The sequence below is a fragment of the Heteronotia binoei genome, chromosome 1 (assembly GCF_032191835.1).
Source record: "Heteronotia binoei isolate CCM8104 ecotype False Entrance Well chromosome 1, APGP_CSIRO_Hbin_v1, whole genome shotgun sequence".
In the NCBI taxonomy this organism is placed as follows: Eukaryota; Metazoa; Chordata; class Lepidosauria; order Squamata; family Gekkonidae; genus Heteronotia; species Heteronotia binoei.
Window position 1 is genome coordinate 281,133,941 of NC_083223.1, and position 27,167 is coordinate 281,161,107.

Consider the following 27,167-nt stretch of genomic DNA (forward strand, 5'->3'; position numbering starts at 1 on the left):
TTTAAAAATAATGTATTTTGGATGACATCGAAGTTATATATACCAGGGGAGGCCAAGGGTAGCTCTCCAGATGTTTTTTGCCCACAACTCCCATCAGCCCCAGCCATCGGCCATGCTGGCTGGGGCTGATGGGAGTTGTAGGCAAAAAAACATCTGGAGAGCTACCCTTGGCCACCCCTGATATATACTGTTTTTAACAAATGGCCTTCGGTTTGGTTTGTACTAACCTTTTTGGTTCTTGATTTCAATATTTTTGGGTTAAATTCCCCTCCCCCCCCTTTGTTTCCTTTTTAGTCTTTAAGGTGCTCCTGGATTTGCTGTTTTCTGCTGCCACAGACAGATTAACACGGCCACCCGTCAAGATTTTTCAGAGGTCGAACTTTCAAGTATCAAAGTTCCCTTCATCAAAAGGGAGTTTTGACTCATCAGATATCTGACGGAGGGAGGTTGGGCTCTTCAAAGCTCATCCTCTTAAAAAAACTCCTTGGTCAGCTACTGGACTGAAACTGAGCTGTTCCTCTGCAGACCACCACGGCAGCCCTCTGGAACGATATTCATACTGGCTGGGGTGATCTGTGTGGTGGTGGGCGAAAAAGGGGTAACGGCCCACTGAGAAGAGCCTTGATAGCATCGCAAGTCCGGTTGGCCTTTCCCCGGGGCGTGAACTTTGTAAATCTTCCACGTAGCCAAGTTCGAAACCTGGGTCGCAGTGTAACATCTGTACGGGTACAGTGGCTCCCCTCCTTTATCAGGTCGGGCCTCCCTGCCTAATTTCTCTAGTGGCAAAGATTTTTGTGATGTGATTTCCTGAGTCGTCCTTTCCTGTCTCCTGTCCCAGCTGCCTTCACAATTTCCCTTCATCGATGAGCTTGTTCAACCCCTCACAGATCTTTTTCAAGCGAGGCTGGTACGGTTCCCCGGGGCTGTACAGCTGGGTCAGGAGTTCCGTATCGGCAAAATGGTCAAAGACGTGGCGGATGCGCCCGAGGGATTTGGGCGTCAGGTGCTTCTCCACCAGCCTCAGCAGCAAGTCTCGACATTCTTGGAGCAGCTGGGCCAAGACGCCCTTCTCGAAGGTGAAGTCCACCTCGTGGAAGCTGATGGCCGTCATGGCCCCTTGGTGGAGTTTTTGTTTAAATTCTTCCGCCAGGCACAACTCCTCGTCGCTGAAGCAGTTGTTGCGGTAGAGGACGGAGATCTTGACGGTCATTTTGATGAGGTTCTTGATAACCTTCTGAGATTCGGCTCGGTTTTGGGTGTACTCCTTGGAGATCCGGTACATCTCGTCCAGGATCTCGCTGCTCGTGTCGTCGATGAACATGTTGGCCATGGATTTGCTGGCCATTCGGCTGAGGATTTTCTTCTCGGCCTGTATGGCCAGGTTACGGGAGCTGAAGGTCTCCATCTCGGCTGTGGGGAAAACAGAAAAGAAACACAGCTGGTTAAGGCTCGGTTAGGCCTCTGATTTACCTAGCATCCCTTCCCTGGTTGAAATTAAAGTCAGAGAAAGTTAAATGTGGAGTAATATCACTCCCATGGGAGAACCAGTTTGGTGTAGTGGTTAAGTGAGCGGACTCTTATCTGGGAGAACCAGGTTTGATTCCCCACTCCTCCACTTGCACCTGCTGGAATGGCCTTGGGTCAGCCAGAGCTCTTGTAGGAGTTGTCCTTGAAAGGGCAGCTTCTGGGAGAGCTCTCTCAGCCCCACCCACCTCACAAGGTGTCTGTTGTGGGGGAGGAAGACAAAGGAGATTGTGAGCTGCTCTGAGACTCTGAGATTCAGAGTGGAGGAAAGGATACAAATCTAATGTTGTCGTCTTCTCCTCCTCCTCCAAATTGAGTTAGTGAGAGCTAGCTCAGTTTTTTAGCCTCCAGCTCACCAATTTTTTCTTAGTTCATGAAAAATGGCCCCAGAGCAAACTAATTTAATGCAATAGTTTGCAACTTTAATGCCAGTAGCTCATGAAGCAGAATTTCTGCTGTTCCAAAGTAGAATTTGGAGAGCCAGTTTAGTGGTTAAGTGTGCAGACTGTTATCTGGGAGAATGGGGTTTGATTCACCACTCCTCCACTTACAGCTGCTGGAATGGCCTTGGGTCAGCCATAGCTCTGGCAGAGTTGTCCTTGAAAGGGCAGCTGCTGGGAGAGCCCTCTGAGCCCCACCTACCTCACAGGGTGTCTGTAGTGGGGGGAGATGATATAGGAGATTGTAAGCCGCTCTGAGTCACTGATTCAGAGAGAAGGGTGGGGTATAAATCTGCAGTCTTCTTCTTTTTCTGAAACAGACCTGGAAATTAGGAGTCTCTATGTCTGTTCTAAAGTAGTGCATTAGCCATAAAACCCCAGCGAAAACCCTGCATTCCAGTCAAAGATCGCTCAGTGTTATCATTTAAGGCTTTTATTTAAAAGGACTCTGATCATTCTTAAAACGATTAGAAGACATTGGATTTATATTCCGCCCTCCACTCAAGAGTCTCAGAGCGGCTCACAATCTCCTTTCCCTTCCTCCCCGACAACAGACACCCTGTGAGGTGGGTGGGGCTGAGAGGACTCTCCCAGCAGCTGCCCTTTCAAGGACAACCTCTGCCAGAGCTATGGCTGACCCAAGGCCATTCCAGCAGCTGCAAGTGGAGGAGCGGGGAATCGAACCCAGTTCTCCCAGACCAGAGTCCGCGCACTTAACCACGACACCAAACTGGCTCTCTTTATTAAATATAAAAGAACCACAACGATACAAAAGCCACTAGCATATGCTAATGAAATTGGAAATAAAGAAGCAAACATGCCACCTATCTTATCCTACCCATCTTAAATTTAAAATATATAAAATACAGTTTCCACAATCTTCCTTTAAGTTCTTTCAAAAAGATATCCCAAATCTGAGCAATTTGGGGTATTTTTATTGTGCGGTTACCTTACCTGTGTCCTGTTACAATCGGTTCACATGATTATGAACCAACCACATGTATTGTTTCCTCTGGAGGCGTGAGGTAAGGCGTGAGGAAACGGCTGGCCGTTTCCCAAGAAATACTTGTTTCAAAGCTGTGTTGTGCTCATCCCACTCTTTGTAAGATTTAATCTTTTGCAAAGACAGAACAGGTTTGCTTTGTTCAGTAATCTATACCATTAGCAGTCTCTGTCATTTATTTATTTAACGCACGTATTCGCTGCCTTTCTTCCTTGCGGAACGCAAGCCAGATTATACAGGTAAACACACAGAATAAAACTAAAAACAAGAATTTAAAACCATGACTCTGGAGTGCTAGTAAACTTAATCAAATGCAGTCCTAATTAAAACTGACTTCAACGGCTTCCTAGAGATCACGTGACGTGATGGTATCACTTTACTCTGCTCTGGTAAGACCTCACCTGGAGTCTTGTGGTCAGTTTTGGGCACCACATTTTAAGAAGGATCTAGACAAGCTGGACGGGTCCAGAGGAGGATGACGAAGATGGTGAGGGGTCTGGAGACCAAGTCCTAAGAGGAAAGGTTGAAGGAGCTGGACATGTTTAGCCTGGAGAGGAGGTGGCTGAGAGGTGATAGGATCACCATCTTCAAGTACTTGAAGGGCTGTCCTAGAGAGGGTGGTGTGGAATTGTTTTCTGTGGCCACAGAATGGAGGACCAGAACCATTGGGTTGAAATTGAATCAAAAGAGTTTCCGGATCAACGTTAGGAAGAACTTCCTGATCGTTAGAGCGATTCCTCAGTGGAACAGGCTTCCTCCTTGGGAGGTAGTGGGCTCTCCTTCCTTGGAGGTTTTTAAACAGAGGCTAGAGGGCCATCTGACAGCAAGGAAGATCCTGTGAATTTAGGGGGAGGTCTTTGTGAGTTTCCTGCACTGTGCAGGGGGTTGGACTAGATGACCCTGGAAGTTTCTTCCAATTCTATGATTCTATGACTGTTAAGAGCGGTTCCTCAGTGGAACAGGCTTCCTCCTCGGGAGGTGGTGGGCTCTCCTTCCTTGGAGGTTTTTCAACAGAGGCTAGAGGGCCATCTGACAGCAAGGAAGATCCTGTGAATTTAGGCTGAGGTCTTTGTGAGTTTCCTGCGCTGTGCAGGGGGTTGGACTAGATGACCCTGGAGGTCCCGTCCAGCTCTATGATTCTATGAAAAAGAAGGGAGCCAGGCACACCCCTCTGGGGAGGTTGTTCCAAAACTGTGGGGCTACCACTGAAAAGACCCTTGTTCATGTGTCATAAATCCCACCTTGGGACTTTAAGTGTGTTGACATATGTGTAACATGTTCATGCACACGCATTATATGTTTTTTTGCCTACAACTCCCATCAGCCCTAGCCAGCAGGGCCAATTTGCTGGGGCTGATGGGAGTTGTAGGCAAAAAACATCTGGAGAGCTACTGTTGGCCACCCCTGCACTAGAGCACAAAATGGAAAAAAAAAAACCCCGACCGTCGTGCTTAGTGGTTATGCAGCTCTAAGGAAAAGAACAGGAAAACCATATCACGAAGCTAAATTTAACTACGGACCTCTGATATCCCACCCTGGGCTTCCATTGAGCAAAATGAAAATGTCAAGACAGTGTGCGTTTGCAATAAAAAAGGCCAACGCCATGCTGGGAATTATTAGGAAGGGAATTGAAAACAAATCAGCCAGTATCATAATGCCCCTGTATAAATCGATGGTGCGGTCTCATTTGGAGTACTGTGTGCAGTTCTGGTTGCTGCACCTCAAAAAGGATATTATAGCATTGGAGAAAGTCCAGAAAAGGGCAACTAGAATGATTAAAGGGCTGGAACACTTTCCCTATGAAGAAAGGTTGAAACGCTTGGGGCTCTTTAGCTTGGAGAAACGTCGACTGCGGGGTGACATGATAGAGGTTTACAAGATAATGCATGGGATGGAGAAAGTAGAGAAAGAGGTACTTTTCTCCCTTTCTTACAATACAAGAACTCGTGGGCATTCGATGAAATTGCTGAGCAGACAGGTTAAAATGGATAAAAGGAAGTACTTCTTCACCCAAAATGTGATTAACATGTGGAATTCACTGCCACAGGAGGTGGTGGTGGCCACAAGCATAGCCACCTTCAAGAGGGGGTTAGATAAAAATATGGAGCAGAGGTCCATCAGTGGCTATTAGCCACAGTGTGTGTGTGTGTATATATATAATTTTTTTTGGCCACTGTGTGACACAGAGTGTTGGACTGGATGGCCCATTGGCCTGATCCAACATGGCTTCTCTTATGTTCTTATGTTCTTAAATGCAAATTCTGATCCCCCATTTGCTCCATGCAAGGGAACCAATTTCTTGCATTTGAACAATGCTATCTCGATGTTTCCACTCATTTAACCCTTCTTGCTTTTTTTTGGCAGGAAACCTTTTTACCCAGCCCTATGTGGGAAGGTGGACCTGTAAAGGACAAAGCATGTTGTGACGGCAGATGCCAGCCTTCTAAGACCCCTCCTCTTTGGCCCTGCAGAGGGTTAATCTCTAGCCTTGCAGGGTAGAGCCGACAGCTGCAGGGAATTAAGCCGGAGGCTGCCTTATAGGCAGGTGGTGAGCTGGAGAGCCAGGCCCTCAGAGCTGGAGTAGAAATTTGGGGGAGAGGAGACGACGCAGCGGGTGCCCATGAGATATCTGCAGGTTATCTTATTTTAATTGTCGGACAGGGCTCTCCTCAGAATATGGTGACGAATGTATTGAAGAAGATGAAGAAGATATTGGATTTATATCCCACCCTCCACTCCGAAGAGTCTCAGAGAGGCTCACAATCTCCTTTACCTTCCTCCCCCACAACAGACACCCTGTGAGGTAGATGAAGATATTGGATTTATATCCCGCCCTCCACTCCAAAGAGTCTCAGAGAGGCTCACAATCTCCTTTCCCTCCCCCCCCCCCACAACAGACACCCTGTGAGGTAGATGAAGATATTGGATTTATATCCCGCCCTCCACTCCAAAGAGTCTCACAGCGGCTCACAATCTCCTTCCCCTTCCTCCCCCACAACAGACACCCTGTGAGGGAGATGAAGATATTGGATTTATATCCCGCCCTCCTCTCTGAAGAGTCTCAGAGCGGCTCACAATCTCCTTTCCCTTCCTCCCCCACAACAGACACTCTGTGAGGTGGGTGGGGCTGAGAGGGCTCTCACAGCAACTGCCCTTTCAAGGACAACCTCTGCGAGAGCTATGGCTGACCCAAGGCCATTCCAGCAGCTGCAAGTGGAGGAGTGGGGAATCAAACGCGGTTCTCCCAGATAAGAGTCTGCACACTTAACCACTACACCAAACTGGCTCTCCTTGAAGGCTTGGAACTGTTATTGTGGTAACTATTGGGAAGTGTACCTGGACTAGTTATCGTTATTTTGACTTCTTGCCTCACCCCCCAGCTTCACTTGGTTCTTGGAATTTACCCAATAAATATATATACCCAATATATATAATTTTTTTTTGGCCACTGTGTGACACAGAGTGTTGGACTGGAGAGGCCATTGGCCTGATCTTACATGGCTTCTCTTATGTTCTTATGTCTGTGTGCTTATCCGAGAGCTACTGTTTGCTGATGATGCTTCACTCGTCTCCCACTCGGTATCAGCTCTGCAGCATATGACGTCCTGCTTTGCAGAGGCTGCCAAGCTATTCGGCCTAGAAGTTAGTCTGAAGAAGACAGAAGTTCTCCACCAGCCTGCACCCCAGGAAGATTATCACCCTCCCTGCATCACTGTGGGTGAATCAGTTCTGAAGACAGTCCAGCAGTTCAGCTACCTGGGGTGCATCATCTCCTCAGATGCCAAGATCGACAAGGAGATTGACAACAGGCTGGCAAAGGCAAACCGTGCATTTGGCCGACTGCACAAAAGAGTGTGGAGCAACAAGCATCTGAAAAAAGGCACAAAGATCAATGTTTACAAAGCGGTTGTGATGACAACCCTCATCTATGGCTCCGAATCGTGGGTTTTATACCGTCATCACCTGCGACTCCTTGAGCGCTTTCATCAGCGCTGCCTTCGCACCATCCTCAACATCCACTGGAGTGACTTTGTGACCAACACTGAAGTCCTCAAGCGGGCAGAGGTTACAAGCATCGAGGCACTGCTGTTGAAGACGCAGCTGCGCTGGGCAGGGCATATTTCCAGGATGGAAAACCACCACCTTCCCAAGATTGCCCTGTATGGCGAACTTTCCACTGGCCATCGAAATAGAGGGGCACCAAAGGAGAGGTACAAGGACTCCTTGAAGAAATCCCTTGGCACCTGTCGCATCAACCATCACCAGTGGTCTGACCTAGCCTCAGATTGCAAAGCATGGAGGCACACCATCCACCAGGCTGTCTCTTCCTTTGAGAATGCACGCATAGCTGGTCTTGAGGACAAAAGGAGATTGAGGAAGAATCGCACTGCTACAGCACCAACCCCAAATCAGACTTTTCCCTGCAGCCACTGTGGCCGGATCTGCCTGTCCCGCATTGGTCTTGTCAGCCACCAGTGAGCCTGCAGGAGACGTGGACTACTGCACCTTTCTTAAATCTTCGTTCGCGAAGCCAAGCCGAGAGATAGAGAGATTGGAATAAGGAGTTCCCTTCCTTGTGCAGCAAACAGCCCACAGCCGGGTGGGAGAGCCATCTGGAGGAGCAGCCTTCATTACAGGACCCCAATCTTCAAGTCAACTGAAGGCGCACGTTCCACACGCCTCAATACCCAGATCGTGTTTTAAAACATCCGTCCACCTTGCCCATCTTGACAGGCAGAGCAAATGATTATCTCTGCTCTCTGACCTCTTGGTGCATTTTATGGCTCTATTCCCTGGGAATGCCTGGTGAGCTACAAAGCACCTTATATCTCCAGGGCATGACGTGTACCTGCTAAGCAAGCTTCTTCGATTGATGGAACAGTCACACCCTTTCCCTGTGATCTTAGTTCCAGAAGGTGGGGTTTGGGGAGGCGAAGGACCTCAGTGGAGTAGAGTGCCCTAGAGTCCATCCACCAGAGCAACAGTTTCCGTTTCATTGCTGTCAAATGGCCGTCTAGCCTCTGTTGAAAAACCTCCAAGGAAGGAGAGCCCACCACCTCCCGAGGAGGAAACCTGTTCCACTCTAACGGTCAGGAAGTTCTTCCTAATGTTGAGCTGGAAACTCTTTTGATTTAATGTCAACCCATTGGTTCTGGTCCTACCTTCCGGGGTAGGACCACATGACACCATCCTCTAGATGACAGCCCTTCAAGTACTTGAAGATGGTGATCAAAGTCAGTCTTGTCTACTCAGACTGGCAGCTGCTCTCCAGGGTCCCAGGCTGAAGTTTTTCACGCCTACTTGCCTTGACCCTTTTGAGTTGGGATGCCGGGGATTGAACCTGGGACCTTCTACTTACCAAGCAGATGCTCTAGCACTAAGCCACCGTCCCTCCTCTAACTGGCAGTGGCTCTCCAGGATCTCAAGCTGAGGTTTTTCACGCCTATTTGCCTGGATGCTTTTGAGTTGGAGATGCTGGGGATTGAACCTGGGACCTTCTGCTTACCAAGGAGATGCTCCGCCGCTATGCAGCTGCAGCTACTAGTCAATGGACAAAGTAGGTGGGGAGGAAGAGGGGGAACCATCCGAAAGGTTCAGGAGCTGTGCTCCTGTGAGCTCCGGCTGAATCTGTGGCCTGGTTGTGGGGAAAGGAAGGGAAAGGTGGTTGTAAGCTGCTCTGAGACTCCTTAAGGTAGAGAAAAGCAGGGTATGAAACCCAACTCTTCTTCTTCCAAATCCCACCCACCTCAGAAGATCTTCAGACATCGGTTAGGAATGTTATAGCCCTGGATTGCCTACAGAAACTTGGAACAGGTGGCCCGCACAGAGTCGCCAACGTTGGGTTGGGAAATTCCTGGAGATCCGGGGCACGGAGCCTGAGGACAGACCTCAGAGGGACAGAATGTCATAGACCCCCCCCCAAAGGGTATTGGTCACTGCAGATCCCTTGTAGTTCCATGAGGTCAATGCTAGGAACACATGGCCTCTTCCAACTTGAAGAATCTTAACTTGGAGAGGAGAAGGAGGAGGAGGAGGAGAAGTGCAGATTTATACCCCGCCTTCTCTCTGAATCAGACTCAGAGCGGCCTACAATCTCCTTTATCTTCCTCCCTTACAACAGACACCCTGGGAGGCGGGCAGGCCTGAGAGGGATCTCCCAGAAGCTGCCCTTTCAAGGACAGCGGCTCAGAGCAGCTCACAATCTCCTTTGTCTTCCTCCCCCACAATAGACGCCCTGTGAGGTGGGTGGGGCTGAGAGGGTTCTCCCAGAAGCTGCCCTTTCAAGGCTCAGAGCAGCTTACCAATCTCCTTTATCTTCCTCCCCCACAACAGACACCCTGGGAGGCGGGCAGGGCTGAGAGGGCTCTCCAGAAGCTGCCCTTTCAAGGACAACTCTGCAAGAACTCTGGCTGACCCAAGGCCATTCCAGCAGCTGTAAGTGGAGGAGTGGGGAATCCAACCCGGTTTTCCCAGATAAGAGAGCTATGGTTGACCCAAGGCCATCCCAGCAGCTGCAAGTGGAGGACTGGGGAATCAAACCCGGTTCTTCCAGATAAGAGTCCACGCACTTCACCACGACACCAAACTGGCTTGAAAAATAGAGAAATGCCTGTGTTTTAGGTTAGCGCGTGCTTCTGGCTTCTGAGGAAGTGCTTCGCAGTTCACAGAAGCTGCCGACACTGCAAATCTGGTTGCCTCAAAAGGCCTCGCCGCTTTTCCATCCGCAAACCTTTTAAGCGGGTGCCACGCAAGGCAGAATTTGCACACGCTTTAAACTCTGTTGAGGCTGTTCCCCGGAGGGCTGCCAGCCTCCAGGTGGGATCTGGAGATCTCCTGGAATTACAACTGAGCTCCAGATAGAGATGCCAGTCTTCAGTGCAGACCTGGGAATCCCCCAGGATCACAGGGCTCATCCCCAGACTTCAGAGATCCGAGCTCTTGGAGTAAAGGGATGCTTTGGAAGGTGGGTTCTATGGCCTTCTACCTCCCCCCCTGCTGAGGTCCTTGTTCTTCCCAAGGTCAGCCCCCACAATTCCCCAGGAATTTTCCCAACTTGGATTTGGCAACCCTACGCCCCCCCCCCCCAAGTCCCCTTGAAAGAAATGGCTGCTTGGGAGGGAGGACTGTATAGCATTTGTACCAGGGGTGTCAAACATGCAGCCCAGGGGCCGTGTCAGGCCCCTCGAGGGCTCCTATCAAGCCTCCGAGCAACTGGTGGTCATCAGCTTCCTTCTCCCTCTCTCTTGCTTCCTTCTGCATCACAGCTTCCTCTGCAAGGCCTGCTCAATCGCACAGCAGAGCTACAGAGCAAAGCCTCTATTTTCTCCCAGGAGAGCCAATTTGGTGTGGTGGTTAAGTGCGCGGACTCTTATCGTGGAGAACCGAGTTTGATTCCCCACTCCTCCACTTGCACCTGCTAGCATGGCCTTGGGTCAGCCATAGCTCTGGAAGAGGTTGTCCTTGAAAGGGCAGCTGTGGTGAGAGCCCTCTCCAGCCCCACCCACCTCACAGGTTGTCTGTTGTGGGGGAGGAAGGGAAAGGAGATTGTGAGCCTCTCTGAGTCTTTGGAGTGGAGGGCAGAATATAAATCCAATATCATCTTCTTCTCCTTTGGTTGAGGTTCCTCCCTTGGGGAGGAAGGGGGGGAAGACACAGCTTGTTTTTCCAGGCTCTCTCAGTTGCACAGCAGAACTACTGAGCCAAGCCTCTCTTCCTTCTATTGGCTGGGGCTCCTCCTCCTCCTGGTCCCCTGGGGAAGGAAGGAAAGAGCCAGAGCTTCATTTTGCCCAGTTCCCTGGATCCCGTGGGAGAGATACAAAGAGAGCACCTTTAAGACCAATGAGTACTAATGTTTTAAGCATGTTTACAGTTTTTTTTAAAAATATATATATTTCTGTTTGTCTGTGTCCTTTATAAAGTTAATACTAGGAATAAGAACATAAGAACATAAGAGAAGCCCTGTTGGATCAGGCCAATGGCTCATCCAGTCCAACACTCTGTGTCACACAGGGGCCAATATATATGTGTGTGTGTGTATACACACACACACATATACATACACACACACACACACATATACATACATACACACACACACACACACATATATGTGTGTGTATATATATGTCTGCTGGGCACACCATTAGGGAGGGATGGTGGCTCAGTGGTAGAGCATCTGCTTGGTAAGCAGAAGGTCCCAGGTTCAATCCCCAGTATCTCCAACTAAAAAGGGTCCAGGCAAATAGGCGTGAAAAACTTCAGCTTGAGACCCTGGAGAGCCATGAATGGGGCTGTGGCTCAGTAGTAGAGCATCTGCTTGGTAAGCAGAAGGTCCCAGGTTCAATCCCCGGCATCTCAAACTAAAAAGGGCCCAGGCAAATAGGCGTGAAAAACCTCAGCTTGAGACCCTGGAGAGCCGCTGCCAGTTAGGGGAGGGACGGTGGCTCAGTGGTAGAGCATCTGCTTGGTAAGCAGAAGGTCCGAGGTTCAATCCCCAGTATCTCCAACTAAAAAGGGTCCAGGCAAATAGGCGTGAAAAACCTCAGCTTGAGACCCTGGAGAGCCATGAATGGGGCTGTGGCTCAGTGGTAGAGCATCTGCTTGGTAAGCAGAAAGTCCCAGGTTCAATCCCCGGCATCTCCAACTAAAAAGGGTCCAGGCAAATAGGTGTGAAAAACCTCAGCTTGAGACCCTGGAGAGCCACTGCCAGTTAGGGGAGGGATGGTGGCTCAGTGGTAGAGCATCTGCTTGGTAAGCAGAAGGTCCCAGGTTCAATCCCCAGTATCTCCAACTAAAAAGGGTCCAGGCAAATCGGCGTGAAAAACCTCAGCTTGAGACCCTGGAGAGCCATGAATGGGGCTGTGGCTCAGTGGTAGAGCATCTGCTTGGTAAGCAGAAGGTCCCAGGTTCAATCCCCGGCATCTCCAACTAAAAAGGGTCTAGGCAAATAGGTGTGAAAAACCTCAGCTTGAGACCCTGGAGAGCCACTGCCAGTTAGGGGAGGGATGGTGGCTCAGTGGCAGAGCATCTGCTTGGGAAGCAGAAGGTCCCAGGTTCAATCCCCGGCATCTCCAATTATAAAGGGTCCAGGCAAATAGGCGTGAAAAACCTCAGCTTGAGACCCTGGAGAGCCACTGCCAGTTAGGGGAGGGATGGTGGCTCAGTGATAGAGCATCTGCTTGGTAAGCAGAAGGTCCCAGGTTCAATCCCCAGAATCTCCAACTAAAAAGGGTCCAGGCAAGTATGTCAGACACTGGAGAGCTTTCTTGTCATAATATGATGTTATATGTAGACTGCAATGTGTAGCTTGACCTAACTGACTCCATTTTAGAACGTTTGATACTAACCCTGAAACAGGAACCTTAAATATCAAAGCAGAAGCAAAGATGCTACTAACCCCTGCTGTGAATTCCTGTCCTTGGTACTAACAAAGCAACAACCCTTTGAAGATGAAATGCCTCAAGGGAAGCCAGCAGGGCTGTTCCGTGAGAACAAGAACCGCAGTGAGATAAGGGAAGTCTAAGGTGTTAAATGTATCGCTCTATTGTGGGAATGCCGCTTTGTTTAGAAAGCCTTTGATGTATTGTGGAGAAAGCATCTATGCTCCCTTCAGAAAGTATCAGTTCCAATGTATCATTGCTCAGAACCTTTGGGTTATCAAAATAAAACCTTAACATTGTAACCAATGGAAGTCCGCTTACTCTGAACCTCCACCGTCTGACAAAGGAGGCGTGAAAGACCTCAGCTTGAGACCCTGGAGAGCCTCTGCCAGTTAGGGGAGGGATGGTGGCTCAGTGGTAGAGCATCTGCTTGATAAGCAGAAGGTCCCAGGTTCAATCCCCACTGACATCTCCAACTAAAAAGGATCCAGGCAAAAAGGCATGAAAAACCTCAGCTTGAGACCCTGGAGAGCTGCTACCAGTTAGGGGAGGGACGGTGGCTCAGTGGTAGAGCATCTGCTTGGGAAGCAGAAGGTCCCACGTTCAATCCCCAGCATCTCCAACTAAAAAGGGTCCAGGCAAGGAGGCATGAAAAACCTCAGCTTGAGACCCTGGAGAGCCATGAATGGGGCTGTGGCTCGGTGGCAGAGCATCTGCTTGGAAAGCAGAAGGTCCCAGGTTCAATCCCCGGCATCTCCAACTAAATAGGGTCCAGGCAAGTAGGCGTGAAAAACCTCAACTTGAGACCCTGGAGAGCCACTGCCAGTCTGAGTAGACAAGACTGAATTTAGAGAGGGATGGTGGCTCAGTGGTAGAACATCTGCTTGGTAAGCAGAAGGTCCCAGGTTCAATCCCTGGTATCTATAGTGGATAGTGACAAATTGATCTGTGGGTATCTGGGACTCAAGGGGGGGGGCTGTCTTTTGAGGTAGAGGCACTGAATTTTCAACCTAGCAACTGGTAGCTCTCCTCGAAATTGCCTCCAAGTTTAAAAAAGATTGGACCAGGAGGTCCAATTCTATGAGCCTCCAAAGAAGGTGCCCCTATCCTTCATTATTTCCAATGGAGGGAAGGCATTTGAAAGATGTGCAGTCCCTTTTACATGTGATGGCCAGAGCTCCCTTTGGAGTTCAGTACTTGTTGTCACACCCTTGCTCCTGGCGCCACCCCCAAAGTCTCCTGGCTCCACCCCAAAGTCTCCTGGCTCCACCCCCAAAGTTCCCAGCAGTGTTCCTGCTAAGCTGAGTGAGCGTGAGCTAGCTCACACATTTTTGTCTTTGCTCAGGAAGGAGAACCCCAAGGAGCAAACTGATTGATGCAGCAGCTCCCAACTTTAATGCCACCAGCTCACAAAGTAGAGTTTTTGCTCACAAGGCTCTGCAGCTTAGAGACTCCCCAGATATTTCTTGCATTTATCCCAAAAGCCTGCTCTCCCTAAGCCCCGCCCTCCAAAAATCCAGGAATTGCCCAACCCAAAGTTGGCAACACCTTTGCTTCTCGCCCTTCTTTGCAATCTTAAAAAAAAAAAAAAATCTGTGGGCTTTGCAGAGATGTGGCCGGGACCCTGTCACATCCTTGGTGTGATCCAGCCATGTGCTTTGGCCGGAGACCGGATTGGGTCCCTTTTTGCTGGAATTCACCAATGCGTGGCTAAGGCGGGGGAAAGCCCCTAGCTGCCTCTGGAAGGGGCCATTCCCATCTGTCTGATTCCCTTCGAGGCCCGGCCTTGATGAGGCTTGAATCAGAGAATCATAGAGTTGGAAGGGACCTCCAGGGTCATCTAGCCCAACCCCCTGCACAAGGCAGGAAACTCACAATCACCTCCCCCTAAATTCACAGGATCTTCATTGCTGTCAGATGGCCATCTAGCCTCTGCTTAAAAACCTCCAGGGAAGGGGAGCCCACCACCTCCCAAGGAGGAAGCCTGTTCCACTGAGGAATAGCTCTTAACAGTCATAGAATCCTAGAGTTGGAAGGGACCTCCAGGGTCATCTAGCCCAACCCCCTGCACAAGGCAGGAAACTGACAGACGCCTCCCCCTAAATTCACAGGATCTTCATTGCTGTCAGGTGGCCATCTAGCCTCTGTTGAAAAACCTCCAAGGAAGGAGAGCCCACCACCTCCCGAGGAGGAAGCCTGTTCCACTGAGGCACCGCTCTTAACAGTCATAGAATCATAGAGTTGGAAGGGACCTCCAGGGTCATCTAGCCCAACCCCCTGCACAATGCAGGAAACTCACAAACCCCTCCCCCTAAATTCACAGGATCTTCATTGCTGTCAGGTGGCCATCTAGCCTCTGTTGAAAAACCTACAAGGAAGGAGAGCCTGCCACCTCCCTAAGAGGAAGCCTGTTCCACTGAGGAACCGCTCTTAACAGTCATAGAATCCTAGAGTTGGAAGGCACCTCTAGGGTCATCTAGTCCAACCCCCTGTACAATTCAGGAAACTCACAAACAACCCCCCCCCCCCTAATTCACAGGATCCTCATTGCTGTCAGATGGCCATCTAGCCTCTGTTGAAAAACCTCCAAGGAAGGAGAGCCCACCACCTCCCAAGGAAGCCTGTTCCACTGAGGAACTGCTCTTAACAGTCATAGAATCCTAGAGTTGGAAGGGACCTCCAGGTTCATCTAGTCCAACCCCCTGCACAATGCAGGAAACTCACAAATCCCTCCCCCTAAATCCACAAGATCTTCATTGCTGTCAGGTGGCCATCTAGCCTCTGTTGAAAAACCTCCAAGGAAGGACAGCCCATCGCCTCCCGAGCAGGAAGCCTGTTCCACTGAGGAATCGCTCTAACGGTCAGGAAGTTCTTCCTAATGTTGAGCCGGAAACTCTTTTGATTTAATTTCAACCTGTTTTAGACACAGGCCACCCGTTTCCGTCTCTCCTTTCTCCCCAAACCCCACCCCCTCAAGATGTCACGCAGTTTCCTGTTTTTATCCTTTTGTCTTGGCTTGCGAACCTCGGGGTTTCCGGAAGCTCCTCTTCTGAGGGCGTGCGGATCATTCTTTCTCTCCAGCTCCCTATTGTCCTGGACATAATTTCCTTTTAAAGAATGAATGGGAGGTACAGCTTTGGATAGGGCTGCCAACCTCCAGGTGGCCCCTGGAGATCTCTTGATATTACAATTGCCAGTGCGTCCTGGATAGATCCTCACTCAGTTCTTCACAAGTTGAGTGTGAACTAGGAGAACTGAAGCACTATTATGAATGACTGAGAGCTTTCTCGCCCGAGTAAGGAAATGTATGAAGCACTGGTTCTGTTTTAAGTCGTGGCCGGAAGAAGGATTTATAGAAACATGAAATTAGGATTCATGTTGCCGCTCTTGATTTTGGAAAAGAAAAAAAAGAGTTGGCTGTGTCAACACACAGCCACTAGGCACACAACCGAAAAACGCTGCAAAAAACTTGTTCAGGAATTGTGAAAAATCAACGACACATTTAATACCGCATGCTGGCTCGCAAGTAAACCGAACAAACAACCATTAAACAGTTCATAAGGAGCACCCGCTCCATTTCAAAACAATTTTTTTTCACACATTCTAAGGGCACCGTGGAGCTCCAATGATCCAAGAAAGAGTCCAGAATTCCCTTGGAGGTGGAACTGCACGACAGTACACCGGCAGATATTCGTTTCCCTGTTCGCTTCTTCAGGCATTCTGAGCATTTGGAGACACAAGCGGTCCGTGCTTGACTCAATGAACTTGATGTGATTGTATCGCTTGTTTCAGTTCGTCCGAACACACAAGCGCTTGAAGAAGCAAACAGGGAACAGCATAGCATCCAGTGGCTCTCCTCAAAAGACCCTCCAAGTTTCAAAAAGATTGGACCAGAGGGTCAAATTCTATGAGCCCCCAAAGAAGGTGCCCCTATTCTTCATTATTTCCAGTGGAGGGAAGGCATCTGAAAAGGTGTTCAGTCCCTTTAAATGTGATGGCCAGAACTTCCTTTGGAGTTCACTTGTGCTTGTCGCAACCTTGCTTCTGGCTCTGTCCCATGTCTCCTGGCTCCACCCCCAAAGTCCCCAGATCTTTCTTGAATTGGACTTGGCATACCTGGGAGGTTGGCAGGCTCTAACTGAAGCGGGTATCTCGTACGATACGGGTGAGCCCCCATCTCTGGTTTCCACCTGGGGGCATGAGGGCAAGTAAATGACAACCGTTCCCGAATTCTTGCGGGTAGCATTTCAGGCAGTGGCGAGAAACTGAACCCAACAGGGAAGGGGAAACAAGAACGAATCTGGCTCAACCGAGACCAGGCTGACATTGAATAAAGGTTGAGCTCCGGAACCTCTTTGCCAGTGCCAAACTGTAGTCCCGGAATGTTTGGAATTGGGACTGACTGCTTCTGAGCATATGCAGAGAGCCCTGCAAAGTATAGCCTCAGTTATTGCCTTGGAGATGGCTCAGCCCTGCAGATAGACCAGGCAGTTGTCTAGGGCAGCACACTTCAAAAGCCCCTGGCTAGCCAGGTTTAGGGTTGCCAATCGCAAAGTGGGGCCTTGAGACCTCTTGGGATTACAACTGATTGCCAGACCATTGAGATCAGCTCCTCTGGAGGAAATAAGAACATAAGAGAAGCCATGTTGGATCAGGCCAATGGCCCCTCCAGTCCAACACTCTATGTCACATAAGAACATAAGAGAAGCCATGTTGGATCAGGCCAGTGGCCCATCCAGTCCAACACTCTATGTCCCATATGAACATAAGAGAAGCCATGTTGGATCAGGCCAGTGGCCCCTCCAGTCCAACACTCTATGTCACATAAGAACATAAGAGAAGCCATGTTGGATCAGGCCAGTGGCCCATCCAGTCCAACACTCTATGTCCCATAAGAACATAAGAGAAGCCATGTTGGATCAGGCCAGTGGCCCATCCAGTCCAACACTCTATGTCCCATAAGAACATAAGAGAAGCCATGTTGGATCAGGCCAGTGGCCCATCCAGTCCAACACTCTATGTCCCATAAGAACATAAGAGAAGCCATGTTGGATCAGGCCAATGGCCCATCCAGTCCAACACTCTGTGTCCCATAAGACCATAAGAGAAGCCCTGTTGGATCAGGCCAATGGCCCATCCAGTCCAACACTCTGTGTCACATAAGACCATAAGAGAAGCCCTGTTGGATCAGGCCAATGGCCCATCCAGTCCAACACTCTATGTCACATAAGAACATAAGAGAAGCCCTGTTGGATCAGGCCAATGGCCCATCCAGTCCAACACTCTATGTCCCATAAGAACATAAGAGAAGCCATGTTGGATCAGGCCAGTGGCCCATCCAGTCCAACACTCTATGTCCCATAAGAACATAAGAGAAGCCATGTTGGATCAGGCCAATGGCCCATCCAGTCCAACACTCTATGTCCCATAAGAACATAAGAGAAGCCATGTTGGATCAGGCCAGTGGCCCATCCAGTCCAACACTCTATGTCCCATAAGAACATAAGAGAAGCCATGTTGGATCAGGCCAATGGCCCATCCAGTCCAACACTCTGTGTCACATAAGACCATAAGAGAAGCCCTGTTGGATCAGGCCAATGGCCCATCCAGTCCAACACTCTGTGTCACATAAGACCATAAGAGAAGCCATGTTAAATCAGGCCAATGGCCCATCCAGTCCAACACTCTATGTCACATAAGAACATAAGAGAAGCCCTGTTGGATCAGGCCAATGGCCCATCCAGTCCAACACTCTGTGTCACATAAGAACATAAGAGAAGCCCTGTTGGATCAGGCCAATGGCCCATCCAGTCCAACACTCTGTGTCACATAAGACCATAAGAGAAGCCATGTTGGATCAGGCCAATGGCCCATCCAGTCCAACGCTCTGTGTCACACAGGGGCCAAAACCCAGGGCACATCAGGAGGTCCTTCAGTGGGGCCAGGACACTAGAAGGCTTCCCACTGTTTCTCCCTCCAAGCACAAATTGGATGTCTTGTGGGGATGCCAGCCTCCAGGTGGGACCTGGAGATCCTGTAGATTTACAGCTCATCTCCAGACTGAAAAGGTCAGTTTCCCTGAGAAAATGGATGCTTTGGAGGGTGGACTCTAGGGTATTGCATCCCACAGAAGTTAGGGTTGCCAGCTTCAGGTTGGGAAATACCTGGAGGTTAGGGTTGCCAAGTCCCCTGCAGCTGCCATTTTCCCGGTCGCTCTAGCAATTTGGGAGGAAAAACTCTATGGTACAATAGGTACCATGGAGTTTTCCCTCCCAAATTGCTAGAGCAGCTGGGAAAACCATAAGAGTTTTCCTGGAAGCTCCTACAGTGACCGGTGCATGATGTCACTGGCGTGATGATGTCACTGCGGGCCGGCGGGTTGGGAACCTCCGGGGTGGGAACCCTCGTCCGGCCCGGGAATTTGGCAGCCCTACTGGAGATTTTCTGGGTGGAGCCTGAGGTAGGAGGTAGAGACTCCTATGTGGTATAATGGTGGAGAGTCCACCATCTTAAGCATTCATTTTTTCCCCAAGGGAACTGATCTCTGTCACCTGGAAATGAGTCATAATCCCAGGAGATCTCCAGCTAACCTTCTGGAGGTTATAAAGCAGAAAAAAGTCATAAGAACATAAGAGAAGCCCTGTTGGATCAGGCCAGAGGCCCATCCAGTCCAACACTCTGTGTCACAGAAGAACATAAGAGAAGCCCTGTTGGATCAGGCCAGTGGCCCATCCAGTCCAACACTCTGTGTCACATAAGAACATAAGAGAAGCCCTGTTGGATCAGGCCAATGGCCCATCCAGTCCAATACTCTGTGTCACATAAGAATATAAGAGAAGCCCTGTTGAATCAGGCCAATGGCCCATCCAGTCCAACACTCTGTGTCACAGAAGAACATAAGAGAAGCCCTGTTGGATCAGGCCAATGGCCCATCCAGTCCAACACTCTGTGTCACAGAAGAACATAAGAGAAGCCCTGTTGGATCAGGCCAATGGCCCATCCAGTCCAACACTCTGTATCACACAGTGGCCAATAATTTATATATATATATATACACACACACACACTGTGGCTAATAGCCACTGATGGACCTCTGCTCCATATTTTTATCTAACCCCCTCTTAAAGCTGGCTATGCCTGTAGCCGCCACCACCTCCTGTGGCAGTGAATTCCACATGTTAATCACCCCTTGGGTGAAGAAGTACCTTCTTTTATCTGTTCTAACCCAACTGCTCAGCAATTTCATCGAATGCCCACGAGTTCTTGTATTGTGAGAAAGGGAGAAAAGCACCTCTTTCTTTACCTTCTCCATCCCATGCATAATTTTGTAAACCTCTGTCATGTCACCCCGCAGTCGACGTTTCTCCAAGCTAAAGAGCCCCAAGCGTTTAAACTTTTCTTCATAGGGAAAGTGTTCCAAACCTGTAATCATTCTAGTTGCCCTTTTCTGCACTTTTTCCAATGCTATAATATCCTTTTTGAGGTGCGGTGACCACACGGACAGAAGGTTTACAAATAAGTGTTAACTCCGTGTAGAAAAACGCCTCTTCTCCAACGTACAATATTTCTCAGATGCCCAATAAAGATGCTCTCTTCAATAATCATGGAAAATTCCATCTCTTTACTCATATCAGAAGTTCATATCCCATGCACAATAATTCCGGATTCACTCTCTGTATGCACAGGTAACTTAATTTCATTTTCCAAGTACCATTAGTTTAGAGATGTAACCGGTCTGAACTTCTGTCGTTGTGGAGGAACCAGTATGAAATGCCCAGTATGAAATTCCAGCTTGGATAAAGCAGTAATGTGAAACAGGAAGTTCAGACCGGTCATGCCTGTAAACTGATGGCACTTGGAAAACAAAATTAAGTTACCTGTGCATATAGAGAGCGAATCCGGAATTATTGTGCATGGGATATGAACTTTTGATATGAGTAAAGAGACGGATTTTTCCATGATTATTGAAGAGAGCATCTTTATTGGGCATCTGAGAAATATTGTACATTGGAGAAGAGACATTCTTTACATGGAATTAACACTTTTTTGCTAACCATTTGGGGGTTGGCAGGCACAACCCTATCACAAGCCCCTGTTCTCTCCAGGCTCCATCCCTAAATCTCCAGGATTTTCCCAACCTGGATGTGACAACCCACACCCATCAGAGGCTGGGGGAAGGGAGGAGACCCGGCAAGAAGAAGATGATATTGGATTTATATCCCGCCCTCCACTCTGAATCTCAGAGTCTCAGAGCGGCTCACAATCTCCTTTGTGAGGTGGGTGGGGCTGAGAGGACTCTCACAGCAGCTACCCTTTCAAGGACAACCTCTGCCAGAGCTATGGCTGACCCAAGGCCATTCCAGCAGCTGCAAGGGGAGGAGTGGGGAATCAAACCTGGTTCTCCCAGATAAGAGAGCTATGGCTGACCCAAGGCCATTCCAGCAGCTGCAAGGGGAGGAGTGGGGACTCAAACCCAGTTCTCCCAGATAAGAGTCCATGCTCTTCACCAGGACACAAAAACTGGCAACCCTCCCCAAACTCCCTTTTCTCCAGGCTTTGTCCCGAAATCTCCAGAAATTTCCCAACCCACAGCTGGCAACCTCAAGCTCTGGACACTTCAAACTGCCCCCTTCCTGCCTGGAATTCAGGAAGCGGGACCTTCTGGGCAGGAGGCGACGCCTTTTAAGTTCCGGCACCTGCCATTTGAGAAACTGGGTGAGCCAGAAAAATGCACTGAACAGTTGCTCTCTTGCACGAACATCTGAATCTATCACACTTCCGTTCAGGGCCGAATTAACAATTAGGCCAAGTAGGCACTGGCTTATGGGCCCCCACGCCTTCAAGGGCCCTGGGCTGGCTCCCCCCCCGCCTGGTTTTCCCCCTGCTTGCAGCCCTCCCAGCCTGCACACGCAGCCGGCAACTGAGCTGCTCTTGGCCCGACTGGAAATGACAGAAAAGATACTCACCGTGTTACAAAACAATATCAAAATATAATTACAATACTTTTCATTCACAACATAGTATTACAACAAGAAGATATTCGATTTATATCCTGGCCTCCACTCAGAGTCTCAGAGCGGCTCACAATCTCCTTTCCCTTCCTCCCCCACAACAGACACCCTGTGAGGTGGGTGGGGCTGAGAGGACTCTCACAGCAGCTGCCCTTTCAAGGACAACCTCTGCTAGAGCTATGGCTGACTCAAGGCCATTCCAGCAGCTGTAAGTGGAGGAGTGGGGAATCCAACCTGGTTCTCCCAGATAAGAGTCTGCACACTTCACCACTACACCAAATTGCCTTTCAATGTAAATTTCAGTAACAAATTCAGTGACAAATACCATCCAAAGCACAGAACTTCACTAACGTCCATAAGGTGATATCAAGTTCTTTCCAAACAATACAGTCCGACGATGCAAAAGCGGTCCGTTCTCATTTTGGATCTTATGATCCTTCCTCTGGGACCGTCTTATTAATTTTGAATGCAGTAGTCTGATGGTGACTTATTTCTTTACTACACAGTTTCCCAGACTTTCTCGAATTTATTTCATTACTAGAACGCTACTGTTCTTTCTCCATCTTTCAGCATTTCATTGCATGAAAAGAACATATGAACATATGAAGCTGCCTTCTACTGAATCAGACCCCCCTGGGTCCATAAAAGTCAGTCTTGTCTACTCACACTGGCAGCGGCTCTCCAGGGTCTCAAGCTGAGGTTTTTCACACCTTCTTGCCTGGACCCTTTTTAGTTGGAGATTCCGGGGATTGAACCTGGGACCTTCTGCTTCCCAAGCAGATGCTCTACCACTGAGCCACCGTCCCTCCACTAACTGGCAGCAGCTCTCCAGGGTCTCAAGCTGAGGTTTTTCACACCTCTTTGCCTGGACCCTTTTTTGGAGATGCCGGGGATTGAACCTGGGACCTTCTGCTTACCAAGCAGATACTCTACCACTGAGCCACAGTCCCTTCCCTAACTGGCAGCAGCTCTCCAGGATCTCAAGCTGAGGCTTTTCACGTCTATTTGCCTGGACCCTTTTGAGTTGGAGATGCCGGAGATTGAACCTGGGACCTCCTGCTTCCCAAGCAGATGCTCTACCACTGAGCCACCATCCCTCCCCTAACTGGCAGCAGCTCTCCAGGGTCTCAAGCTTGAGGTTTTTCACGCCTACTTACCTGGACCCTTTTTATTTGGAGATGCCAGGGATTGAACCTGGGACCTTCTGCTTATCAAGCAGATGCTCTACCACTGAGCCACCGTCCCTTCCCCAAAACGCAATGAAATGCTGAAAAATGTTGAAAAATGCTGAAAGATTTCTAGGAACTCAATGAAATGCTGAAAGATGGAGAAAGAACTGTAGCGTTCTAGTAATGAAATAAATTCAAGAAAGCGTGGAAAACTGCATAGTAAAGAAATAAGGCACCATCAGACTGCCGCATTCAAAATTAATAAGACGGTCCCAGAGGAAGGATCATAAGGATCCGAAACGTGAATGGACCAGTTTTGCATCGTCGGACTGTATTGTTTGGAAAGAACCCAATATCGTCTTATGGACAGTAGTGAAGTTGTGTGCTTTGGATGGTATTTGTCACTGAATTTGTCACTGAAACTTACACTGAGAGACAGTTCGGTGTATTGGTGAAGTGTGCAGACTCTTATCTGGGAGAACCGGGTTTGATTCCCCACTCCTCCACTTGCACCTGCTGGAATGGCTTTGGGTTAGCCATAGCTCTCGTAGGAGTTGTCCTTGAAAGGGCAGCTGCTGTGAGAGCCCTCTCAGCCCCACTCACCTCACACCACTTACATTGTAATACTATGTTTAGAATGGAAAGTATCGTCATTATATTTTGAGCATTGTTTCGTAACACGGAGAGTATCTTTTCCTGTCATTTCCTGATCGTCAACCTCTGCAGCCTCGGCATTGTTCGACTTTGCCCAACCGGTGCAGCTGATGCTTTTTTTGTATTGTCAGGTTTGCTTCTCTCTGCCTCTCCCCCGCAGCTTTGTCGAAGGGGCTTTTGAGAAGGTGCCTGCAGGGGTGGGCCATGGGTGGCAGGGCGGGGGCTCCCATTCGGAGGTAATCTGCGAGGGGCCTCCCAAGACTTTGACTGCCTCGGAGCCTCCACAGGGTTTAATCCGGCCCTTCTTTTGTTGCCTTCCAGCAGGGAGGTAGTTCATGAGCTGCAAACTGTTGTTTGGCATCTACTCACTGCCCCAGGAGGTGGCGGCGGCTACAGGCATAGCCAGCTTCAAGAGGGGGTTAGATAAAAATATGGAGCAGAGGTCCATCAGTGGCTATTAGCCTGTTAATGACATGGAGGGAAAACCGGATGGAGGACATGCATCAAGGGCAGCCGCCTTCCCACGGAATAGCTTCGGGGAGACTCATTTCCCGACAGGTTTGTTTCGGTGCCCAACTGGCTCGTCTCTTTCAGCCTCGTCAGGGAAGGGAGTCTTTGCTTTGGAGAGCTGTCCGAAAGGGAGAAATCCAACAGGCAAAGTTTGGCCCGGAATGCCTTCTGCTGTATCGGATCCTTGGATAGGGTTGCCAAGTCCAATTCAAAAAATATCTGGGGACTTTAGGGGTGGAGCCAGGAGACTTGGGGGGGGAGAGCCAGGAGACTTTGGGGGTGGAGCCAGGAGACATTGGGGGTGGAGCCAGGAGCAAGGGTGTGAGAAGCGTAATTTTCCTCTGGTCTGAATACGAAAACTGTGAGCTCTAATTAGTTGAGTTTGATTAACTGGATTTCTTAATAGAATATTGGGACAGTTCTTTGTACATCCCTACAGTAGAATCGAGTCAATAGAATGTATTTTCAGTATAATTGTATGCTCTTCAGTATAATTGTATGACCACTCCTTGGTTCTGTTTTATGGATGACTCTTTCTTTTTCCTGTTTTTTTTTTAATTTGTTTATTATATCCTCACTAAGGCTGCATTATTTGAGAAGATAGATTACAGTGTTCTTTACTGTAAACTGAAAATCTGTTAATAAAAATCTGATTAATTAAAAAAAAGAAAGAAAAATGAAGCATAACTGAACTCCAAAAGGGGGTTCTGGCCATCCCATTTCAAGGGACCGCACACCTTTTCAATGCCTTCCCTCCACTGGAAATGATGAAGGATAGGGGCACCTTCTTTTGAGGATCATAACATTGAACCCCCTGATCCAATGCTTTTGAAACTTGGAGGGTATTTTGGGGAGAGGCCCCAGACACTGTGCTGTAAATTTGGTGCGTCTACCTCAAAAAACAGCCCTCCCAGAGCCCCAGATACCCACGGATCAATTTTCCATTGTACCATATGGGAATCGGTCTCCATAGGGAATAATGGAGTGCCCAGCAGACAGTTCCCTCCCCTCCCCCCTGCCTGGGGATTGGCAACCCTAGTAAAGGCCAAAGGTCACACTGGGAGGTCTGGGACCTAGTGATGCCAACCTCCAGGGGGTGGCTGGACAGCTCCTGCCATCACAACTGATCTCAAGAAGACAGAGATCAGAGAAAATGACCCCTCTGGACGGTGGATTCGATAGTGTTGTAGCCAGTTAAGTCCCTCTCCTCTCCAACCACCCCCCCAAGCTCCGCTCCTAAATTCTCCAGATGTTTCCCAACCTTGAGAAGTCACCCTACTACCTGTCCTCTTCAGAAGGGCTGGCAAATTCATGGAGGAAAGATTTCTACACAGCTAACAGCCCAGATAACTACATGGATCCTTTCTGCAAAAATACCTCTGAATACCGGATTCCAGGTCAATGACAACCGTCAGTTCTGCCTCTGCTTCTTGGAGGTGGGGAATCGAAGGGGAAAAGATTTGCTTCCTGAAGGCATCCGGCTTGCTTCTTCCTGAAACAGGATTCTGGCCAGATGGCCCCTTTTGTTCTGACCTCGCTTCTTAGGCAGATACGCCGTAAGGACTAGAAACTTGCCCTCGTCCCAAACCAAAGTGCTTCCCCTCCTTTCCAGAACACCAGACGCGACCCCAAGATCCCTTTCTCTGTTTCCATATCAGTGCAAGGAAGGAAGTGTTTCCTTTCGTGCGCTTGGTCCGTAAGCACAGCTCATTTTCAGAGATTCGGCTTGGGTTGCCAGCCTCCAGGTGGGGCCTGGGGATCTCCAGGAACTACAGCTGGCCTCCAGGCAACAGTGACCCATTCCCCTGGAGAAAATGGCCGCTGAGCTCACTCTGCTCCTCAAACCATGCCCTCTCCAGGTTCGACCTCCAAATCTCCAGGAATCCCCCAACCCGGAGTTGGCAACGCTAATTCCAACTGCACCCAACGTTCTCTCTGCCGGCTCATTTGGTCGCTTCCCTGCTGAGCTGAATCTCTAGGAATGAGAGGCGTTGGGGCTTTAATGTGCCCCGAAGTCTCCTTGCTTCTGGTCTGCAACCTCTGAGGCCTGACCTTACGTGTTCAGTGGGGAGGGAAATTAGGGTCCACAATCCGCAGGTGGAGGCAGGAGAATCCCCTGATTTGAAGACCCTCCCCCCCACTTCAGGGTTATCAGAAAGCAGCGAGGGGAGGGAAATGTCTGCTAGGCACTCCATTATTCCCTATGGAGAGTGATTCCCTTAGGCAATAATGGAAAATTGATCTGTGGGTATCTGGGGCTCTATGGGGGCAGTTTTTTGAGGTAGAGGCACCAAATTATCAGCATAGCATCCAATGCCTCTCCTCAAAATACCCTCCATGTTTCAAAAGGATTAGACCAAGGGGTCCAATTCTATGAGCCCCCAAAGACGGTGCCCCTCTCCATTATTTCCAGTGGAGAGAAAGCATTGAAAAGGATTGTGGTTCCTTTAAATGTGATGGCCAGAACTCCCTTTGGAGTTCCATCGTGCTTGTCACACCCTTGCTCCCGGCTCCACCCCCAAAGTCTCCTGGCTCCACTCCCCAAAGTCAACAACAATGCATTTTGGGTAAAGTCCCCAGATCAAAATAGGGTTGCCGATCCCCAGGTGGAAACAGAGGACCCCCCCCCCCCCCTATTTGGAGGCCCTCCCCCCACTTCAGAGTTATCAAAAAGTGGTGGTGGGGGGAGGGAAATGTCTGCTGGGCACTCCATTGTTCCCTGTAGAGACCAAGTCTCCTGGGGTATAATGGAGAATTGATCCACCATTATCTGGGGCTCTGTTTTTTGTGATAGAGGCACCAAATTTGCAGCATAGCATCCAATGCCTCTCCTCAAAACACCCTCCAAGTTTCAAAAGGATTGGACCAGGGGGTCCAATTCTATGAGCCCCAAAAGAAGGTGCCCCTCTCCTTCATTATTTCCAATGGAGAGAAAGCAGTGAAAAGGACTGTGGTTCCTTTAAATGTGAGGGCCAGAACTCCTTTTGGAGTTCCAGTGTGCTTGTCACACCCTTGCTCCCGGCTCCACCTCCAAAGTCTCCCGGCTCCACTCCCCAAAGACCCCAAATATTTCTTGATTCGGATTTGGCGACCCTAAGGGAAATGCAGTCTGCACATGCACCAAGGCCCCTGTCTTTTGCCGAGCTCCAGCCTAAGGAGCCGGCACTCCGCGATCAGGCCGAGGGAATCTGGGCGCCAACTCAGCCCGGCCTCTTCGTTTGCAGCCGCGCCACTTCCCCATTTCTTACCATCTCCGTGACTCAACCCCAGCTTGCCTGTCGTGACACGCCGGGAGGAAAAATGAGTTTCATCCAGCCACGAAAACAAACCGGCGAGTGCCCCACTCCACACCTGTCTTCCTCCCCACTCTGAAACAGGGGTGCCCTCGCTGCCACCCAAACGTCTGCCTCCTCTCCCTTGCCGAAAGCCGCAGGTCACTCACCGTGCCCCCTGAGGTCAGGCAGCGCATACGAACG

General features: G+C 49.4%; 1 protein-coding gene and 1 non-coding gene across 2 annotated transcripts; both read right to left on the minus strand.

The window, feature by feature from the left end:
* TNFAIP8L2 (TNF alpha induced protein 8 like 2) lies at window positions 1–27,167 on the minus strand. Its single transcript, XM_060261281.1, has 2 exons — window positions 27,134–27,167; window positions 1–1,410 (listed from the first exon to the last, which is right to left on the minus strand). The coding sequence occupies exon 2, from the start codon at window positions 1,403–1,405 to the stop codon at window positions 845–847; it is 561 nt and encodes a 186-aa protein (XP_060117264.1). The 5' UTR covers window positions 1,406–1,410; window positions 27,134–27,167; the 3' UTR covers window positions 1–844.
* Window positions 22,532–22,598, minus strand: TRNAI-GAU (transfer RNA isoleucine (anticodon GAU)). Its single transcript has one exon. It is a non-coding gene; the product is annotated as a tRNA-Ile (tRNA).